The 19434-nt window shown below is 39.4% G+C and overlaps 1 protein-coding gene across 1 annotated transcript; it reads right to left on the minus strand.

The window, feature by feature from the left end:
- Positions 1-16175: 16175 nt before the first annotated feature.
- On the minus strand, positions 16176-18280 carry LOC149219786 (uncharacterized). The gene is made up of 2 exons (XM_089386914.1): positions 17431-18280; positions 16176-16660 (listed from the first exon to the last, which is right to left on the minus strand). Exons 1-2 carry the CDS (start codon positions 18278-18280, stop codon positions 16176-16178), a joined length of 1335 nt encoding a protein of 444 aa, XP_089243040.1.
- Positions 18281-19434: the final 1154 nt, after the last annotated feature.

Below are 19434 nucleotides of genomic sequence, written 5' to 3' on the forward strand. Positions count from 1 at the left end.
TTTCACAATTTTTCATACTAGGCCCATGATCTCTGCAATACATCATCAATCATTTCTCTCATGAAACAACTACTCATCAAACTCAACAACACTCCAATTAGCAACACACTCACTCTCTTCACTCAAATATGCAACATATAGTAGTAACATATACATGGAAATATACATGACACTTCATTCTTAGTCGTACAAACTACGACAAATCTAGTCGCAACACTTAACATGTCAGACCACTACACTTAGCCATACATCAAATGCCTATAACAACAATCTCCTTTTAAACATACATCACAGGAAATAAAACATTTACTCTCACCATATCAAAAAACATTAATTCGTGCTTAGTTATACATGGATTTGAGAGGAATACAAGTCACACACACAACCAATGAACTCAAAAAATACAATAATGTTCTAGAAACAATCTACAATTTCTCCACGTCAAGAGTATAGAATCTTCATAACTCTGTGGCCTTTAGATCTAGTCTCTATACACTTATCAAGACATTATCTTAGCTACAACAATCACTCATTACATGTATGCACCAATAACTTAAATGGCAATGCTTAGGCTCAGGTTAATACTTCCATACACAACAGCACCCTCACTTTCCTTGCTTAGACAATGACCATGCATCCAACATCACTCTTCCTTTTCATTCTTAATGCACAACCATTCAATCTCTTATCTATACCAAGAAATTCTACAGAAACATGTTCATCATACTCCCATCAAGGTCTGGTACCCATTCACTCTTTATCTAATCTTTCATGTGCATTATAACCACTATAAATTCACACTCCTTTGACTCATGCTTCTCTCCTTGCATAAGAATCACACACATGGGTAGGGGATTTAATACTCTATGTCTCATACATGCACTCGATAACCTTTGCCACAATCCATCCAAATTTTTTTTTTTTTTTTTCCATTTAAAATGGTTCACCCGTGCATCAAATTGGACCAAATCCATGCATTCATTAACTCAATTGATTAGTCAGGATGATCAGATCAAACAAGTTAAATGTGCCTTGATCAAATGCTAACTAACTTAGATCAATCTGACTTGATCAGAGCATTAATTCCATCACCAATTTGTTAATTCATTCAAATTACTTTGTTGACCAGATCTTCCATTACTGTTACATACCAAGTCAAGTCACCAATTGTTGACAATTTTATCCACGAATTTAATGGAAAATCTCATGATTTTTTTTATTTTTTTTATTTTTTATTTTACAAGAGAGTGTCATTGGCACTAAAATGGCACCCTACAACAAGTGAAGTAGACATAAAATGTGCAAACCACAACACGGATTCAATGCCACCCTATTGCAATAGGGAGACCATGGTACTATTGTGAAACATGGAAAAATTGTAACTCTCTGTTGAGGCCCCGAAAATCGGGTCGACAACAAGGGGGATACCCACCCGGTCCGGACCTTGGTTGGCAGCTCCTTATCCGTTTGGTATAGCGGGTCCGACTGGGGATAATGGGACCAGTTTCCCAATCTAAAGGGTGTGTGTGTGTGTAGAGTTGGATGATGCTGATCTAGGAGTATTTTAAGCTAATTTAATTCTAACTTCTAAACTGACTCTATGCTATTTCAATCTAATGAGAAACAACACATCTAATCTACGCTAACCCGGGGTGTATTTCTTCTATTATGCGATCTAAAGAGATTTCGAACAATAACTGGTAATAAAGATCATTCAGCTATCATAAGAATAGAAATCAATTAAGATAAACCACTTTGCATAAAAAGTTAAGCAAAACAGTTGTGAACATCATACCGCATAATGAGTTATTCATATATCAAGCACAAATAAATGACTCCACCGTACAGAAGTGCCAAATGGTAACTCACACATTCATGCATTAACATATAAACAACTGAAACTGCATATCGCTCTAAGAATATAAGCAGAAATTGGTCAAGAGATAAAAGTACCATTTATGACTGATTTCACTCATAAGCTTCAAGCAATAACGATTTATCTCTACTTGTTCTAACATCTACTAAGAGTACAAAAGTGCAACATCAGTAGCAGACATTAAATGCAAACATTGATAAATCTCGATCCATCCATTCATCAAAAACCCCCTCCGAGGGTGCAAAAGTGCATGTTCTGAGGACAAGTTTTTTGACAAATTTCCGGACCCTTCTCCAAATGCCATGAGAAGGGTTAAATACTACTAACTAATTAATCTTAATTACATAAATTTAGGACACGGCTTCAAATGACCGCCCTTCTACTAAAGCAAATTTATTTCTAAAAATTGAATCTAATTTCTAACCGTTTCTGTATTTTCTCCTTAGTGCTGTAAGCAATGCAACGTTCACCTGGGAAGAGTCGGCTGGTTGTCTTCTCCTTTCATTCGAGCGATGAAAATAGAAATAACAGGATCTGGCACCGCTTTCTGACAAACTAGAAGATATTTTTGAAAATCTTCCTCTGGCTTGGTGTATTCGTTGTGTGTATACTTGGTATAACCCAAATTTCTTTCAAACTGATTGTGCTGTTGCTATTTCGATTTCCGGCCGTGCGAATGACTCAATAAGTTAGGGATTTTGCTCTCTGAACATTTTTCCATATTGAAAATTGCTTCCGTTCTTTGTTCCAGGCTTTTCTGGAGCGTCTTCCCTCTTTAGTGTTTTTCTTTTTTTGCTTTACCCAGTCTGAGCTTCAGGATCTTTTGTAAACATGCTGCTTTTGTGCGCCTTTGACTCTGAGTCTTGGATAGTCTATTTCCATCAGTATCTGTTGAGTGACACTCTGGAATCCGCGGTCCTGCTGCATGTAGCATCCATTTGCGAAGGCATCTCTTCTCTGTTCTCCGAGTATTGACGCTTTCCCCTTTTCCTTAGATGTTTCCTGCACATTGATTTATATTAGATGCTGCCTTACAATTTACGCAAGGGAAAGAGAAATGACGAAAAGATTGACATGAAAGCTTTAAGTTCTAATGAATGCATAATCATGACACTCATAATGACTTGACTCTTCGAAAAACACAACACAATCCTTCTTGGATACTTTGGTGTACAATCATTAATTTCTCTTAAGGCGCGCGCCCAATTTTGATCTACAGACAGCTTTCCTTGAACACTATGTCGAGGAAATTTTGCGATGAGTGATTTTTGCGATTCACATCGCAGTATCGAGGATTGCGATGTCAAGATGTGTCATCGCAGAAATTGACGGTCGCATTCATCGCAGATCGCAAGATCGCAGATCGCGTTTAATCATTCAATCACTGTGTGCTGCTTATGCGATGTTGCGATATGCGACGTCACATATCGGCCATCGGCGATTCCTTAGTTTTTCATTTTAAGAGCGCTTCTCAATATATGCGATGCGATGAATTTTGTGTCGCTTCTTCGCAACTTATTTATGCGCATAGGAAATGCTTCACTCTCTCTTCGCGACGCGATACAACTTTAGGGAGTTAAAATACAAAAATTTTGATAAAATGTTTTTTTGGATTTTTTGTTAAGGGTCCCCATTTGCTTGGTGTTATTGCTAATACCAAACAAAGAGGGGGGCTGTTGGTGACCACAACAATGGCGATTCACTGTGAAGAACCAGTTATCTCTGTTTTTCTATTGAATTTCCACTTCCGAAGCAGAAAAATTTTCATATTTCTAAATTTTGTTATGGACAGATAGAGTACGTTACTCCTTATCCTATCAATGATACTTTGTCTCAACCTTTTCATATTCCAATTGTTTGCTTCCTCAGGCTTAGTTCTTGTATTCACACCAGACATTACTCGGTCTTTTTTAAAGATAAAATAAGGTCTTCTCTACGTACTGGCTTTTAAAATATGCTCATTTGTCGTAGGTAGAGCCTCTGCTGCCTGCAAGCGTCCATAGCCTCGACAGGGTTACCTGTTATCCAGCAATGATCCTTTATCCTGCTTGAGGTTATTTACAACATTTCAGAGAAAAACCCTTTTTGACACTTTTTCCTTTTTTATTCTCTAAAGAACAATGTCTTGGTTTGGTGGCCAAATTATGACACAGTCATTCACTTGATTTACACTTTTGCTGAACATGCTGGCTCGTGATGAGACCCCTTGTCTTTTGATTGCAACAATCTTGAGTCGTTGCCCTGTTTTGGTAGACAGTATTGGAAAAGTCAGCAAGTTATAATATCTGTGATCATGATAAGCCGGCTCGTGATGAGACCTCTTATTCTTTGAGATATAGTGTTTTCTCGGATTGTTCCTCTGAATGCTACGATCTCCTTTAGCAGGGAGGAAGTCATTGTTTTTCCTTAAGAAAGCTCTGGACAACAATAATAGAGTTTGAAAACAACAACTTTACAGAGAATATTTATTTTATTATTGATACCTTTCATTGTGCTGATATAAAACAATTTCTTACCAAAGGTTGCTTTCATCAAAGTTTTTTTTTAAGTTGAAACTAGCATCATGTCTAGGCTAAAGTTAACTCTACTTGTCAATAATAAAAATTAGATTTTTCGAAAAGTTTTGCTACTTGTACAAGCGAAAAGCTCAAAATCTGATAGAGAATTGGTGTCTTTTTCATGAACCCTTTTAGTGACCATCTACAACTGGTTTTATTTATAAGAAAGAGAAAAACAAACAAAAATTAAAAACTATCCTAGAAAAATAGAAGAGTGATCTTCTATGGAAAATACATTTTAAGAATCTGTCCATTAACAGGCAAAGAATCTGTTCTACCTGCCAAATCCTGCAACACAAACGTCGATGGGCCTATGACTTCTACAATCTGAAAAGGACCAAGCCACAGCTTCTGAAATTTTCTATGTTTGCCCTTTTCTTCATGAGCCTTATCCCATTTTAAAACTAAATCTCCCATTTGAAAGTTTTTTCTGGTCATTATGCTTGAGTCAAAAAAGGATTTTATCAGCGCTTGATGATGGGCATGGGTTTTCTTAGCTTGTTCTCGTTGTTCTTCTAATTTTATTATTTCCATTTGTCTTAGTTGTATGGAGGAGGTAGATACCTCATCGATGTGTTGTACTAAAGACAAAGAGGGAATGACTAAGTGAGTTGGAAGAACCACTTCTTTCCCATAAACTAAATTAAAGGGAGAAGTGCCGATTGAAGCTTTCTTCGTTATTCTATCTGCCCATAAAGCATTTACCAACGCTTTGTGCCAATTCTTTTGGTTTTGGTCGACTGTTCTTTTAATAATCCTGATCAGGTTTTTGTTTGTTGATTCAGCCAATCCATTACCTTGCAGATAGTAGTTGGCTGAATATTTCAGTTTGAACCCTCTTTTAAGTGCAAACTCAGTCATTGTATTTCCAGAAAAGTATGAAGCATTATCAAACATTAAGGCCGTTGGCAATCCAAACCTAGTGATTATAAATTGATCTATGAATTCAATAATGTTTTCAGAATTAGTTGTCTTGAGAGGAACTGCTTCTACCCATTTAGTAAAATAATATGTTGCCGTGAGGATGTACCTATGCTGCTTAGAAGAGTGAGGAACGATCTCACCTATTATGTCCAAACCCCACTGACTGAATGGTTGCTCGATGTTAACCGGCTGTAGTGGCATGGATGATTTCTTTTGTTTCCCTGCAGCAGTCTGGCAGACTTGGCATTTCCTCACGTAACTGTGTGAGTCTTTGAACAGCGTGGGCCAATAATATCCTGCACGTAAGATTTTATGTGCAGTAGCGTCTCCAGCATAGTGTCCGCCTGCTGGTCCATCGTGGAGTTCCTGCAAAACCTTTTCGGCTTCAGTTTTCTCAAGACACCTAAGAAGCACAGAATCGTAATTCCTTTTAAACAGAACATCATTTATGAGCTGGTATTGTTTAGCTTTCAATCTCAGAGCTCTTTTCTTGGTGTGATCCAGGTGTGATGGAGCATACCCGTTCTTAAGATAATAAATGGTGTCAGCATATAATGATTCTACGTCATTTAGGCTTACCTCATACGTATGTACCTCTTCAGATGAGTTCTCAGGAATTTGTGATGCTCCAGCCAACATTTTGTAGAAGCTTTGACCTCTTACAATGTTTGCTGGTTTGATCTCAAGATCGTATTCTTGTAAAGCGGTGATCCAATTTGCTCTTTTTTCGCCCACATCCTTCTGTATCAGAAGGTTCCTTACCGCTGGAAACGGTACTATGACTTTGGTATGGGCTTTAAGTAAGAAAGGTCTGAAATACTTGATCGCTTTGAAAACAGCATATGCCTGTTTCTCCACGTCTGAATAATTGAGTTCAGCACCTTGTAAGTTCGAGCTAAAAAATGCGATTGGAGCTTCCGCCTTCTCTTGATTGGCTTGAGTTAGAATCGCGACATAAGATTTCTCTGAGGCAAATGTGTATAAGATAAAAGATTCTGAAAAATTCGGGGTCGCTAAAGATGGAGCGTTAATGATAGCTTGTTTGATCAAGTTGAATGCTTCATGCTCATCTTGACCCGATTTAAAATTTGAATTCTTTTTAATCATATTTTGCAAAGGAAAAACAATACGTGAGAAGTCTGGGACAAATCTCTTCACAAAATTGATTTGACCAAGGAAAGATTGCATGGCTTTTTTGTTATGAGGCATGGATATTTCGGAAATTTCTTTGATTCTGTCAGGTTCAATGTGAATACCAGATTTTGACACTATGAATCCTAGCAATTTTCCTTCACTTAGTGCGAAAAAAGATTTTTTTGGGTTAAGTGAAATTACATACCTTAAACATCATTGAAAGATTTGTTTCAAGTCTTTGAGATGGTCACTTCGCTTCTTGGAGTACACTGTTATATCATCCAGGTAAATCACTACAGATTTATTGACTAAACCTTTAAATGCAATGTCCATGGCTCTCTGAAAGGTAGCGCCGGCATTGATCAGACCAAATGGCATCTTCCGATATGCGTATATGCCCCATTTAGTTCGGAATGTGGTTTTTAACTGATCATCAGGATGTACCAGCACTTGATTGTATCCTAAAAATCCATCCAAAAAAGACATTAATTCTGAGCCTGCTACTGCCTGTAATATCTGCTCCATAGGTGGGAGGGGAAAATTGTCTTTTTGACAGGCTTTGTTGAGATTCCGGAAATCGATACAGATTCTAATATCTTCGTTTTTCTTTCTAACGGGTACCATATTGGATACCCATTTGGAATGTCTGACGGGGAAAATTATTCTGGCTCTCAACAACTTATTTAGCTCAATTTTTATCTGATTTTCTAAATTGGGGTGGATTTTTCTGAGTTTCTGCTGGACAGGTTTTTCATTGTCAATCATAGGGATAGTGTGTTGAATGATAGAAGTGTCGTATGTCTTCAGCTCATCGTAATTCCAGGCAAAAACATTTTTGTATTGCCTCAAAAGGCGGATATACGCTAATTTTTCTTCAGGGCTTAGGTCGTGGCCTAGATTAACGTTTTGTGGTTTCTCATCGGTTCCTAGGTTTACTAATTCGTAGTTCAGAGTCGAACTGTAGAGTTTAGAATTGGCAGACCTTTTAAACCGACTTTTCAAATCATATAAGTCTTCTAACTTAACCACCGATTTAGGTATAGCATTATCAGTGCTATTTTGTTGTATCTGGTGATCATGATGGTCTTCGCCAATTACTTGATTTGAGTAGGATCCTTCAGAAGTGAGGAAATTTACAATGTCAGGATCGTCATTGAATACTCTCTAGTTTGTAATGTTGTCAGGGATGGATGGTCTAAAGATTAATTCTATTGAGAATCTATCTGGACTAAAATCTTCGGAGGGAATAAGTCTGGAGGCTACTTTAGCTAACAGGTCTGCGCTCGCATTTTGAAGTCTTGGGATTGACGAAATATTGAATGCTATGAAATGTGCAGTCAGATCTTGTACTAAAGATTGATAGTGTTTCAAATGACCTGATAGGAAATGTATGGTGTTATGTACCTGTTTGACGACGATCTCAGAGTCTCCGAAAACTTGCAGGTACTTAACGTTCAACCCGATTGCTTTGTATAGGCCTTGCACCAAGGCTTCGTATTCCGCTGTATTGTTTGTGCAATCGAATTCAAGTCTGCACGTAAGCATGGTCTTATTTCCGTCTGGGCTAATCAGAACGCATCCTGCTCCTACTCCCTCGTTAGATTTAGAGCCATCAAAATATAATTTCCAAAACAAAGATGTATTTACAGGGTTATCTAAAAAATTAACACACTTTGAATTATCAGTTTGGGAAAAAATTTCGACTTGGGACAAAACTGAATTTTCTAAGTAAGGTGAGATATGAGCATTGAAATTGCCGAGGAAAGAATCTACCGAGTAATTGCCTATGATACTGCTGTTGTATGCTATTGCTTCATTTTCTCCCTCCAATTCCGTCATTATGTACTTCTGGTGTAACTCTCGTTCAACCTTTATTTGATTCGGTTTACCATTGTAGGGTAACCACATGTGCGACCAGTCGGTTGAGAAGTATCCATGGAGTTTTTCGGACCAATCCCTACTAAGAATTAAACCATAGAATTCAGGGATATTAGCTACTAGAATGTCAATAACCTGACATACCTTTGGGTTAGACGACAATCTTATGGTCACTTGATTAAGTTCACCAATCACCTCGACTTGAGATCGATCAAGCTGAACTATGCGCACCGCAGATTTTTGTGGTTGAACATTCAACTTGGCACATATTGATCTAGGTAAAATATTCGTTGAAGCACCAGAATCTACCAAACAATTGTGCACGTTTGTATTGAAAATTTCATAAGTGAGGAGAAAAGGGGGAGTGTGAGACCTTGATCTTCCTCCAATCAAGGCGATGTCATTTGGGTCAATCTTATTGATAGTGTTGGTTGGAGGTCTTCCCATGTTGTGGGAAGCTACAGCTGTAGGTAAAGATGTAGTAGGCACGACATGTAATTCTTTCATCATTATCTTCTGTTGATGTTTCAATTTGCTCAACTCGTAAAGAGTGATATTAGCCCTAGTCTTTTTCATGTCATCGATAATGTTATACTCCATTTCATCCGACACAATGAGTGTTCTTGATGGAGGTGTTTGATCTGATTGAACTGGGCTATATTGAGTCGCTTTAGCGGTTGTTTTCTTTGTTGCGACTTTATCTTTTGCTGCAGGGCTTGCGCCCTTCTGCTTAGGGGTAGTTTGGGGAGGATCAAGTTGGTTTTTGCTTCGTGTGCTAACCGGAAATGCTTCTTGATCTTCTTCTTGTGGAAGGATGAAATCCCACATTCCTTGTAGTTCCACAACCTCTTCATCATCGGTCTGCCCTTCAGTGGTATTCTCTTCTTCTTCCTCTTCTTCGGATTCGACGTTTGAGATAGCGTTGGGTGGTTTCACATCCATTGGAGGATTTCTTTTAAAAGCTCTGTAGGGCTTTTTCGAAGAAGTTTCTGCTACTTGTTTTTTTATGTCAATCATCTCATTGGACATGGTTTTTAACACTTTTTGTAATCCTTCCAAATCGAAAGGATCTTTCGTTTGCTTCTTCTTGGGGTCTTCCTTGTAGGAGACTTTCTTAGATTTGCGTTCCTCTATCGCAGATCTTTTTTCCAGGGCTACTACGCATTTCTCTACTGCTATCGCCTCTGTCAAGTTTTCAACTAAGGTTGTCTTATTTGCCCTATCGACGAAGATTGCCAAGTTTGATGGTAAGGCTGTAATATACCATTCACATCTCACTTCTTTGCTGGGCTGGGAAGCAGCGGGAATTTTGTTGAGGATTTTATTGAACCATAAATTAAAATCTTTGATGAGTTCTCTAGCCTCGGCTTTAAGATTGGATAGGTCATTAATCAATGTCGCCGTTGATCTATCATCCCCAAACTTGGTAAGGAATTGACTTTGAAAAATGTCCCAACTTGTGATAGACCCGGAAGGTAATGAAAAGTACCATGACCCGGCTGTCCCTTGCATTGTGTAGGGAAAAAGCCGGATGACAACATCCTCGTTGGTAACTCCGTTGAGATTAACAGAAAGCATGAAATTATTGATATGCTCTTCAGCTAGCATGCTTGTTTCTGGATTGAATTTGGGTAGCCATTTCTCAGGATGGGCCGGTATTGGGCTCAGGGGTGGAGGCATTAAAACCGCCCCAGGATTGTTCCATGGAGACTGGGCCATCGTTGAGCTGCTAGTGGATGAAAGTGCAGAGGATGATCCCTAATGCTAGGAAGATGAAGATATTATGATCTTTGATGATTGAAGAGGGGGGGCTGTGGAGGATGGATGAGTGGTTTGGAATGAAGACGTGGGTGGTTAACTTCGCGGTGATGGAGTTGAAATGGACGACGTGGATGAAAGAGTCTCACTGTCAGACTCTGGTGGTGTTTTCCTTGCTCTTTTCCTGGTGGGGAGAGGGAATTCAGTTGGCTGGATGCCAAATTTTTCACTCTTTAATCTGGTCAGGGGATGAGCAGGATTGTATTGCGAAGTCACGCTGCTTTGAGATTTATCAGACCTCTGAGTAAAAATAGAGAATCCCTGGAGTTTACGAATCAGAGTTTGAATTTCAGGGGGTTCAATGATAAATTGGTCTGAAATATTAGGGTATGTAGCAGCGGTTGATACTTGAGCGACTTCTGACTCTAGATCTAAACGTACTGGGAAAGTCGGGGGAGTTGATGAGGGCAATTTACTCTCAGAATGGTATTTAGATTTTGATTTAGGTGCCATTCATAGTTCGGGCCCTCCTTCTAGCGCCAAATATGTTGAGGCCTCGAAAATCGGGTCGACAACAAGGGGGATACCCACCCGGTCCGGACCTTGGTTGGCAGCTCCTTATCCGTTTGGTATAGCGGGTCCGACTGGGGATAATGGGACCAGTTTCCCAATCTAAAGGGTGTGTGTGTGTGTGTAGAGTTGGATGATGCTGATCTAGGAGTATTTTAAGCTAATTTAATTCTAACTTCTAAACTGACTCTATGCTATTTCAATCTAATGAGAAACAACACATCTAATCTACGCTAACCCAGGGTGTATTTCTTCTATTATGCGATCTAAAGAGATTTCGAACAATAACTGGTAATAAAGATCATTCAGCTATCATAAGAATAGAAATCAATTAAGATAAACCACTTTGCATAAAAAGTTAAGCAAAACAGTTGTGAACAACATACCGCATAATGAGTTATTCATATATCAAGCACAAATAAATGACTCCACCGTATAGAAGTGCCAAATGGTAACCCACACATTCATGCATTAACATATAAACAACTAAAACTGCATATCACTCTAAGAATATAAGCATAAATTGGTCAAGAGATAAAAGTACCATTTATGACTGATTTCACTCATAAGCTTCAAGCAATAACGATTTATCTCTACTTGTTCTAACATCTACTAAGAGTACAAAAGTGCAACATCAGTAGCAGACATTAAATGCAAACATTGATAAATCTCGATCCATCCATTCATCAAAAACCCCCTCCGAGGGTCTAAAAGTGCATGTTCTGAGGACAAGTTTTTTCACAAATTTCTGGACCCTTCTCCAAATGCCATGAGAAGGGTTAAATACTACTAACTGATTAATCTTAATTACATAAATTTAGGACACTGCTTCAAATGACCGCTCTTCTACTAAAGCAAATTTATTTCTAAAAATTGAATCTAATTTCTAACCGTTTCTGTATTTTCTCCTTAGTGCTGTAAGCAATGCAACGTTCGCCTGGGAAGAGTCAGCTGGTTGTCTTCTCCTTTCGTTCGAGCGATGAAAATAGAAATAACAAGAGCTGGCACCGCTTTCTGACAAACTAGAAGATATTTTCGAAAATCTTCCTCTGGCTTGGTGTATTCGTTGAGTGTATACTTGGTATAACCCAAATTTCTTTCAAACTGATTGTGCTGTTGCTATTTCGGTTTCCGGCTGTGCGAATGACTCAATAAGTTAGGGATTTTGCTCTCTGAACAATTTTCCGTATTGAAAATTGCTTCCGTTCTTTGTTCCAGGCTTTTCTGGAGCGTCTTCCCTCTTTAGCGTTTTTCTTTTTTGCTTTACCCAGTCTGAGCTTCAGGATCTTTTGTAAACATGCTGCTTTTGTGCACCTTTGACTCTGAGTCTTGGATAGTCTATTTCCATCAGTATCTGTTGAGTGACACTCTGGAATCCGCGGTCCTACTGCATGCGGCATTGGTTTGCGAAGGCATCTCTTCTCTGTTCTCCGAGTATTGACGCTTTCCCCTTTTCCTTAGATGTTTCCTGCACATTGATTTATATTAGTTGCTGCCTTACAGTTTACACAAGGGAAAGAGAAATGACGAAAAGATTGACATGAAAGCTTTAAGTTCTAATGAATGCATAATCATGACACTCATAATGACTTGACTCTTCGAAAAACACAACACAATCCTTCTTGGATACTTTGGCGTACAATCATTAATTTCTCTTAAGGCGCGCGCCCAATTTTGATCTACAGACAGCTTTCCTTGAACACTATGTCGAGGAAATTTTGTGATGAGTGATTTCTGCGATTCGCATCGCAGTATCGAGGATTGCAATGTCAAGATGTGTCATTGCAGAAATTGACGGTCGCATTCATCACAGATCGCAAGATCGCAGATCGCGTTTAATCATTCAATCACTATGTGCTGCTTATGCGATGTTGCGATATGCGACGTCGCATATCGGCCGTCGGCGATTCCTTAGTTTTTCATTTTAAGAGCGCTTCTCAATATATGCGATGCGATGAATTTCGCGTCGCTTCTTCGCAGCTTATTTATGCGCATAGGAAACGCTTCACTCTCTCTTCGCGACGCGATACAGCTTTAGGGAGTTAAAATACAAAATTTTTGATAAAATGTTTTTTTGGATTTTTTGTTAAGGGTCCCCATTTGCTTGGTGTTATTGCTAATACCAAACAAAGAGGGGGGGTGTTGGTGACCACAACACTCTCCAAACCAAATTTGATGCCAACACCTTAAAGCATCTTCATACACATCTGTAGAACCTGTAGCATCAATAATTCATCAAGATAAATCATAGGACCACGATCCACCACCACGTTGACTAGGGAAAGATTTTAAGGATGGAAATATTTCTTAATGTTTAGCAACCTTGGCGAATATTACTTGTCCCTAATATGCAAACTATAAAATGTTTAACAATATTTTTATAAAAATATTCAAATTTCTTATGATTTTATATAGAACCTATAAAATTTTGGCGAATTTTAGGTTAAATAATTATATTCTATAAAATTTAGGTGAATCATTTTTAGAAAAAATGGAAATTGGCAAATCGCTCTTTTGGAAAAAGCATGGAAAATTAGCCCACTTGTGAATATAAGCCCCTAAAATTTTCCCTAATGTTGACATCAATGCCAACATGCCAACCTGCCATATTGCCAACATATGGAACATGAGACGTGTCCTCTTCCTTTTCTTGTGTCTCGAGACATTGATTCATAGATAACTTTACACCTATAGTAATAGGGAACTTCACTAGTTTACTTTCCTACATATTAAACTTTTGTAGTAGTATTGTCTCTAAATACTTCCTCCGGTTTAACCAAAGTTTCCTCTTTCTTAATATCTTTTAATTTCAATGCTCAAAATGAAATTTTCAGCACCAATATCATTCATGTCAAATTTAGAGAACAATTGAGTTTTCACATCTTGGATGATTTCCATTTCAATTCTAATCAACAACATATCATCTACATACAAGAACAAATAAATTATATGATCACTCACTAATTTAAAATTCACATAATGATTCGATTTGCTCCTTGTGAAGCCATGTCCCTATATATACATATCAAATTTTTTAGACCACATCCTTGGTGATTTCTTCAACCCATACAAGGACTTTTTCAGCATGTATACCAACTCTTTCTTAAGCTTCATTGAAAATTCTTATGGTTGCTTCATGTAGATCTCCTCTTCCAGTTCCCCATACAGGAATCTTGTCTTCACATCCATATTTATACCTCAAAATCAAAACTAGAAACAACACATAAAATAAATCTAATAGAATCTAATTTTGCAACAAGAGAAAAAATATCACCAAAGTCCATTCCCTACATTTGGGAATAACCTTTTGCTATTAACCAAGCTTTGTATTTATCCATTTTTTCTTTTGCATTCAATTTTTTCTTAAACAACCATTTGTTGCCAATGGGTTTTCTTCTAGTCAACAAATCCACTAGATACCAAGCCGCATTCTTTTCTAAGGTTTCCATTTCTTCAACCATGTACTTTTTCCGAAGTTTTCCATCTTTTGAATCCACTACCTTCCTAACAATTATAGGATTATCATCAATATTAAGCAAAGCAAAATTTGAATGGAAATTAGGTGGAATCTACCTTTCTAGCTTCCTTCCTTCCCAAACTAATCTCCTCAAAATAGGAGTATTTGGTTATTATTATTCTAATTCTTGTTCTCATATAGAGTCTAAATCATCATATTTTACTTCAAACTCTATCTTCTTTAGTTTTTTTCCGAGGAAAAAGCGTAACTTCCATTAAAAAGTTTAAGAAAATTACATGTTGTATACCAGGATATCTGAAACACTCTTTCACTACTATCCATAAAATTAACAGTCCAAGAGTCATGTGCACAAATATTTACAAAAACATCCTTTTTAATAATAGGATCTATGGCATACCAAGGCCAAAAGTCAGATAACTGGCTAAGCATGAAAATTGGAAAATGCAAAAAAGTAAAGAACTATAAATAATGATCTCATAGATCATTCTTGAAAGAGACCCGCCCCTTCAATGAAGGGCCTATGGTCAATTTGGAAAAAATCCCCATTCCTGAACTCCTGTATCAACCAGTGACCTCTGATCAACTGCACGACCTCTTTGGAAAGAAGATCAGCAACTTCATTCCTTTCCCTGTATATATGAGAGCAGACAAAAAACTAAAACTGAGATTTTAAATATAAAACATCCTCCAACAAATCCCTGAGTGTGTGCAAGTGACAGAGATAGATCCAATTGATCCAATATATGATAATCTGAGAGTCCCCGAAAATTTGAATTTTGTGGCAGTTTTGTTCTCTTGCGAAAAGGAGGAGGTGCCTAAGGCTATTTAATTCAACATAGTTATTTGTTCCTCGCCCGAGACCCACTTTGATTTTGAAGAAAATAGAATCAGTCAAATGAAGAACAACCCCTCCACTTGAGCTCTCGGGCTGCACCGAACCATCAAAATAGGCCCAAGGTTGATTTCTGTCAATGATTTCTGGGCTGATGACTCTGATGGGATGTTGAATCGGGTCCTCAGGGATCAGCTTGTATATGGAAAACATATGATTGCATGAGGCTGCCCCGAAGATATTCTTTCCCTGAAAAATTCAGTGATTTCGGATAAGCCAAATGCCCTAGCAGACAATGAGAGGCAGGTTTTTTATTTTCTGACTGACAACACTCGACCACCAACCCAGCCAAGCTCTATTTACATTCTGTTCATCCCAGTAGGAGTCGATTGAGAGGGTCGTGATAATGTGATTCCAAATATCAACCGAGGCCGGACAGTGCAGGAAGAGGTGGTTCGTATCTTCCGAATATGCATTACACAGGCAACAATGGGATGGGCCATGAAACATGCGCTTTCTTAGATTTAATTCAGTGGGTATCTTGTTTGAGAGAATGCCCCACATGAAAAGGCGAGCTTTGTGGGGGGCCTTCAGCTTCCAAAGATTCCGTCACCACCAGCAAGTTTCATCCATTGCTCGAGTCTCCATGATCACAACAAAACCATCTTTTGGGGAGTATCTGCCATTGGGGCCCTTTGCCCAAATTATTTCATCTTCCCTGTTAGAAACTTGGATGTTTGCTTCCTCCAAAGCCCCAAAAAACTGCACCCAGACCCTGTTTCATATTCCTCAATTCCCAAGTTCTTGAAAGCAAGCCATTGCAAATTAGCCAAGTAGGACACCCAACTGCCACAATGTCAGCCATCCATGTGATTCCCACCGCCAACAGGTCCTGTCGTATTTCTCTAGGAAGGATATGAGCATTTCCACTACCATCCTAGGCATCAGATCCGATTCTGATTTGCAAACCATCCCCAACTTTCCAATCTAGGCCTTCCTTTATGATGCCAAAGGAGTGGGAAATGGCTTTCCAAATGCATGAAGCCGCTGGGATGAAGCCCCTGAGATGAAGAGACAGGGACTACAGATCTAGTCAACAATTGATAGTGGGTGAATGTATTTGCTGTAGACCACTTCCTTCCACAGCCTATTTGTGGTTATGATTTTCTAACCCATATTTGCCTTGAGGGCTTTTGCGAAGTCCTGAGGTTCCTTCAGCCCCCATCCACCCCATTTTTTGGGCTTTGCAATCCTTTCCCATTTAACCCAAGAAAAAGTTTTTCCCGCATTTTGACCCCACCAAAGAAATCTGCAACAAATCTGTTGTATTCTATGAAGAATGCCTTTAGGAATCCATGCCAGGGACATCCAGTAGACTGGGATTGCCTCTAAAATTGATTTTATCAGGGTGAGCCTACCGGCACGAGAGAGCCATTTCTGCTGCCAGATGTTGATACAGTTTTCAATTTTTGCTAACAGCCATGACCAGTCAGCAATACGGTAACTGTTTGGCTTTAGCCTGAAGCCCAAATACTTCAACCCTGAATCCAGCTCCTGCCTGCCGAAATTGAAATGTTGGGATGCAAATCTTTGTTCATTTTGAAGACAAGAATTAAAAATGATAGTTGATTTGTCATAATTCGGCTCCATACCTGTGGCTTTACAAAACAGAGATAGAATTGACTTGAAACATGAGGAATCACGGAAAGAGCCATTTAAGAAAATAAGAACATCATCTACAAATAAAAGATGTGAGAGAACAATCCTGTCAGTGATTGCAACCCCTCCCAGGTTTCCATCTGATCTTGCCTTTTTTAATAACCTGCTTAGGCCTTCCATAATCAGAAGAAACAACAAAGGAGAGAGGGGGCAGCCTTGTCTGAGACCTCTCTCGGCATGGAAGAAAGCCGAAGCTGCCCCATTAATTAGGACACTGAATGACACGGAGGTAACACAACACAAAATCCAGTTGATGAACTGGTGAGGGAAACCTATGTGGGTAAGCATGAGCTGTAAATATGTCCAACTCACTCTATCAAAAGCCTTGGAGAGGTCAAGCGTGAGTATAGTGGCCTTCTTGGAGAGAGATTTAATCGAGTGGAGTGCTTCTTGGGCAGTTCCGATAGCTTCATGGATTTGACGATGGCTGAGGAAAGAAAATTGTTCCTTTGAGATCATCCTAGAGAGGATTGGCTTAATACGAAGGGCGATGATCTTGGAGGTAATTTTGTAAACACAATTGTAGAGGGAGATGGGCCTAAAGTCATCAAAGGATTGGGGCTTGTCCACCTTAGGGATGAGGGCAAGGAAAGTAGAATTGAAAGCCTCTGACATCCTTCCTGATATCTGACAATCCTCAATGGCAAGCAGCAGGTCCTGCCCAATGAGCTCAAAAAAGTAATGTAGAATTCAATTGGCCAACCATCAGGCCCTGGGATTTTGTCTTTGCTGAATCCTTTCATAGCTGCTTCCAATTCCCCCAATGTGATAGGTTGATTTAAGAACTCTATTTCCTCTTCCTCCACAAACCGAGGCATAGCTTCTGCAATACGGAGGATTTCAGCTATATTGGTTCCCCTTGGGTCCTTATAAATGTTTGAGAAGTGCCTAACTCCCATGTCAGCAAGCTGGGAGAAAGAGCTGGCCTCTCTGCCTGTATGGTCTTTCAGTTCCCATATCGTATTAAAGGATTTTCTACCCCTGGCGAACTGTTGGAAGAATTTTGTATTTTCATCACCCGACTTCAACCATAAAGCTCTGCTTTTTAGTCGCCAGGTCTCCTCAGCCCTTCTCAGCAACCTGATCTTCTCTTTCTCCTGGCTTATGAGATGATCTTTTGCTTGAATGGAGGCGAAACTAGCTAACCCCAATGATTCAAGGATCTTTAGCTCTTTTTCAATCCTGTTTAGCTCTTCTCCTTCCCTCTTCTGCTTGGCTTTAGCCCAACTGATAGTTTTTTCCTTCAGGCATGCTAGTTTGCTTGATATGACTATTGCTGGGGTGGAATCCCGATTACAATGAATCCAACATTCCTTGACAATAACATGAAATTCATCCTCGATGAGCCATGTAGCATTAAACTTAAAGGGGGATCCAGGTTTGAGGTTTGCATCCTCAATTTCTAGATAAATTGGTGAATGATCCGAGCATCCCCCCGAGCCAACCCATTGACATATGTGTGCAAGGTGATTTAATAAAGGGGATTTGATCAAGAAATGGTTGAGCCTTCGAGCCAGGGCATCCACCTCCGTTCGGCAATTCCTCCAAGTCATCTTGAGACGAGTCAAATCAATGCTTATTAGGTCATGGCCATCCATCAAGTTTTCAAAAAACACTGTTAAAACATCTGACTAGGCTCATGGCCCCAGGATTCCGCGAGCCCCAGTGAGAAATTGAGGTCACCCCCAATGATCAGGTTCTCAACTTTCATGAAATCCGCCTGAAGCAGGTTTTCCCAATAAACCTCTCTATTTTAGCATGGCCCATATATGTTAATAATCCTCAGGGCGATATTGAGTGCAATGGAGATGAAATTAGCTCCCAAAAAACCCTTACCACCCCAGGCATTTAAGATCCTGGTTGATTTTTTATTAAACCCAAGGGCACAGCCCCCCGATCGCCCTCTCATATCCAAGAGGAAGAATTCCCAGTCTAGAAGGAAGGAGTGTAGGGTTTTTTTAACAAAGGGACCATCACCTAGGGTTTCTTGCAGTAATAAAAAATCCAATTTTTCTGACAAACACAATCTTCTCAGCGCTAATTTTTTATCCAGGCTGGCCAAACCCCTGCAATTAAAGGAGATGCCTTTCATGGGTTAACCTTTTCAGGGTTCCCCTTTGATCTAAGGGCTTGATCTATGGGAGTCTGGATACCAGAAGCCACCTCAAGGCTAACCCTTCTGATAGCTTTTGAAAGATGAGATTGTCTGCCCCGAGGGGCCTTGGGAGGAAGGGGTGGGTGAGGATCCTCATCCAATCCGAAAGCCTGGAGGGAGAGGGGAGTGGATCGTAAATTATACTGATGGGAGGTGTCAGAGGTCGAATCACCAGAGGGTTCTTGAGAAAGGTCATGTTGGACAATAGTGCAGGGGGTACTAAGGAGAGGCGCAGCGGTAGAGGCCACATGACAGAAAATAGGGCTCAGCTTACTAGGTTTAGATACAATATTCGACATACAAATTGAAGATGCAGAAATAGATAACACACAATCATTTGTAGAAAGGCAGTTGGGGGGAGAGGAGGTACCCGAAAAAACATTGTTTTCCCTTGCACATGCTCGGGTTAACGAGGCTTCCACGGTCCAATCAGCCACCTCAGACCTCATAGAAATTGACCTGCCCTAACCCTGCCTCAAACCGCCCTGAAGCACAGCGAGATCCTCCATCCCTAGCTCTTTTTGAGTACATGCCACAACAAAACATTTCAGA

This window comes from Pinus tabuliformis, chromosome Q (assembly GCF_031772625.1).
Source record: "Pinus tabuliformis cultivar Carrire ecotype Pingquan chromosome Q, CPIR1, whole genome shotgun sequence".
Taxonomy (NCBI): Eukaryota; Viridiplantae; Streptophyta; class Pinopsida; order Pinales; family Pinaceae; genus Pinus; species Pinus tabuliformis.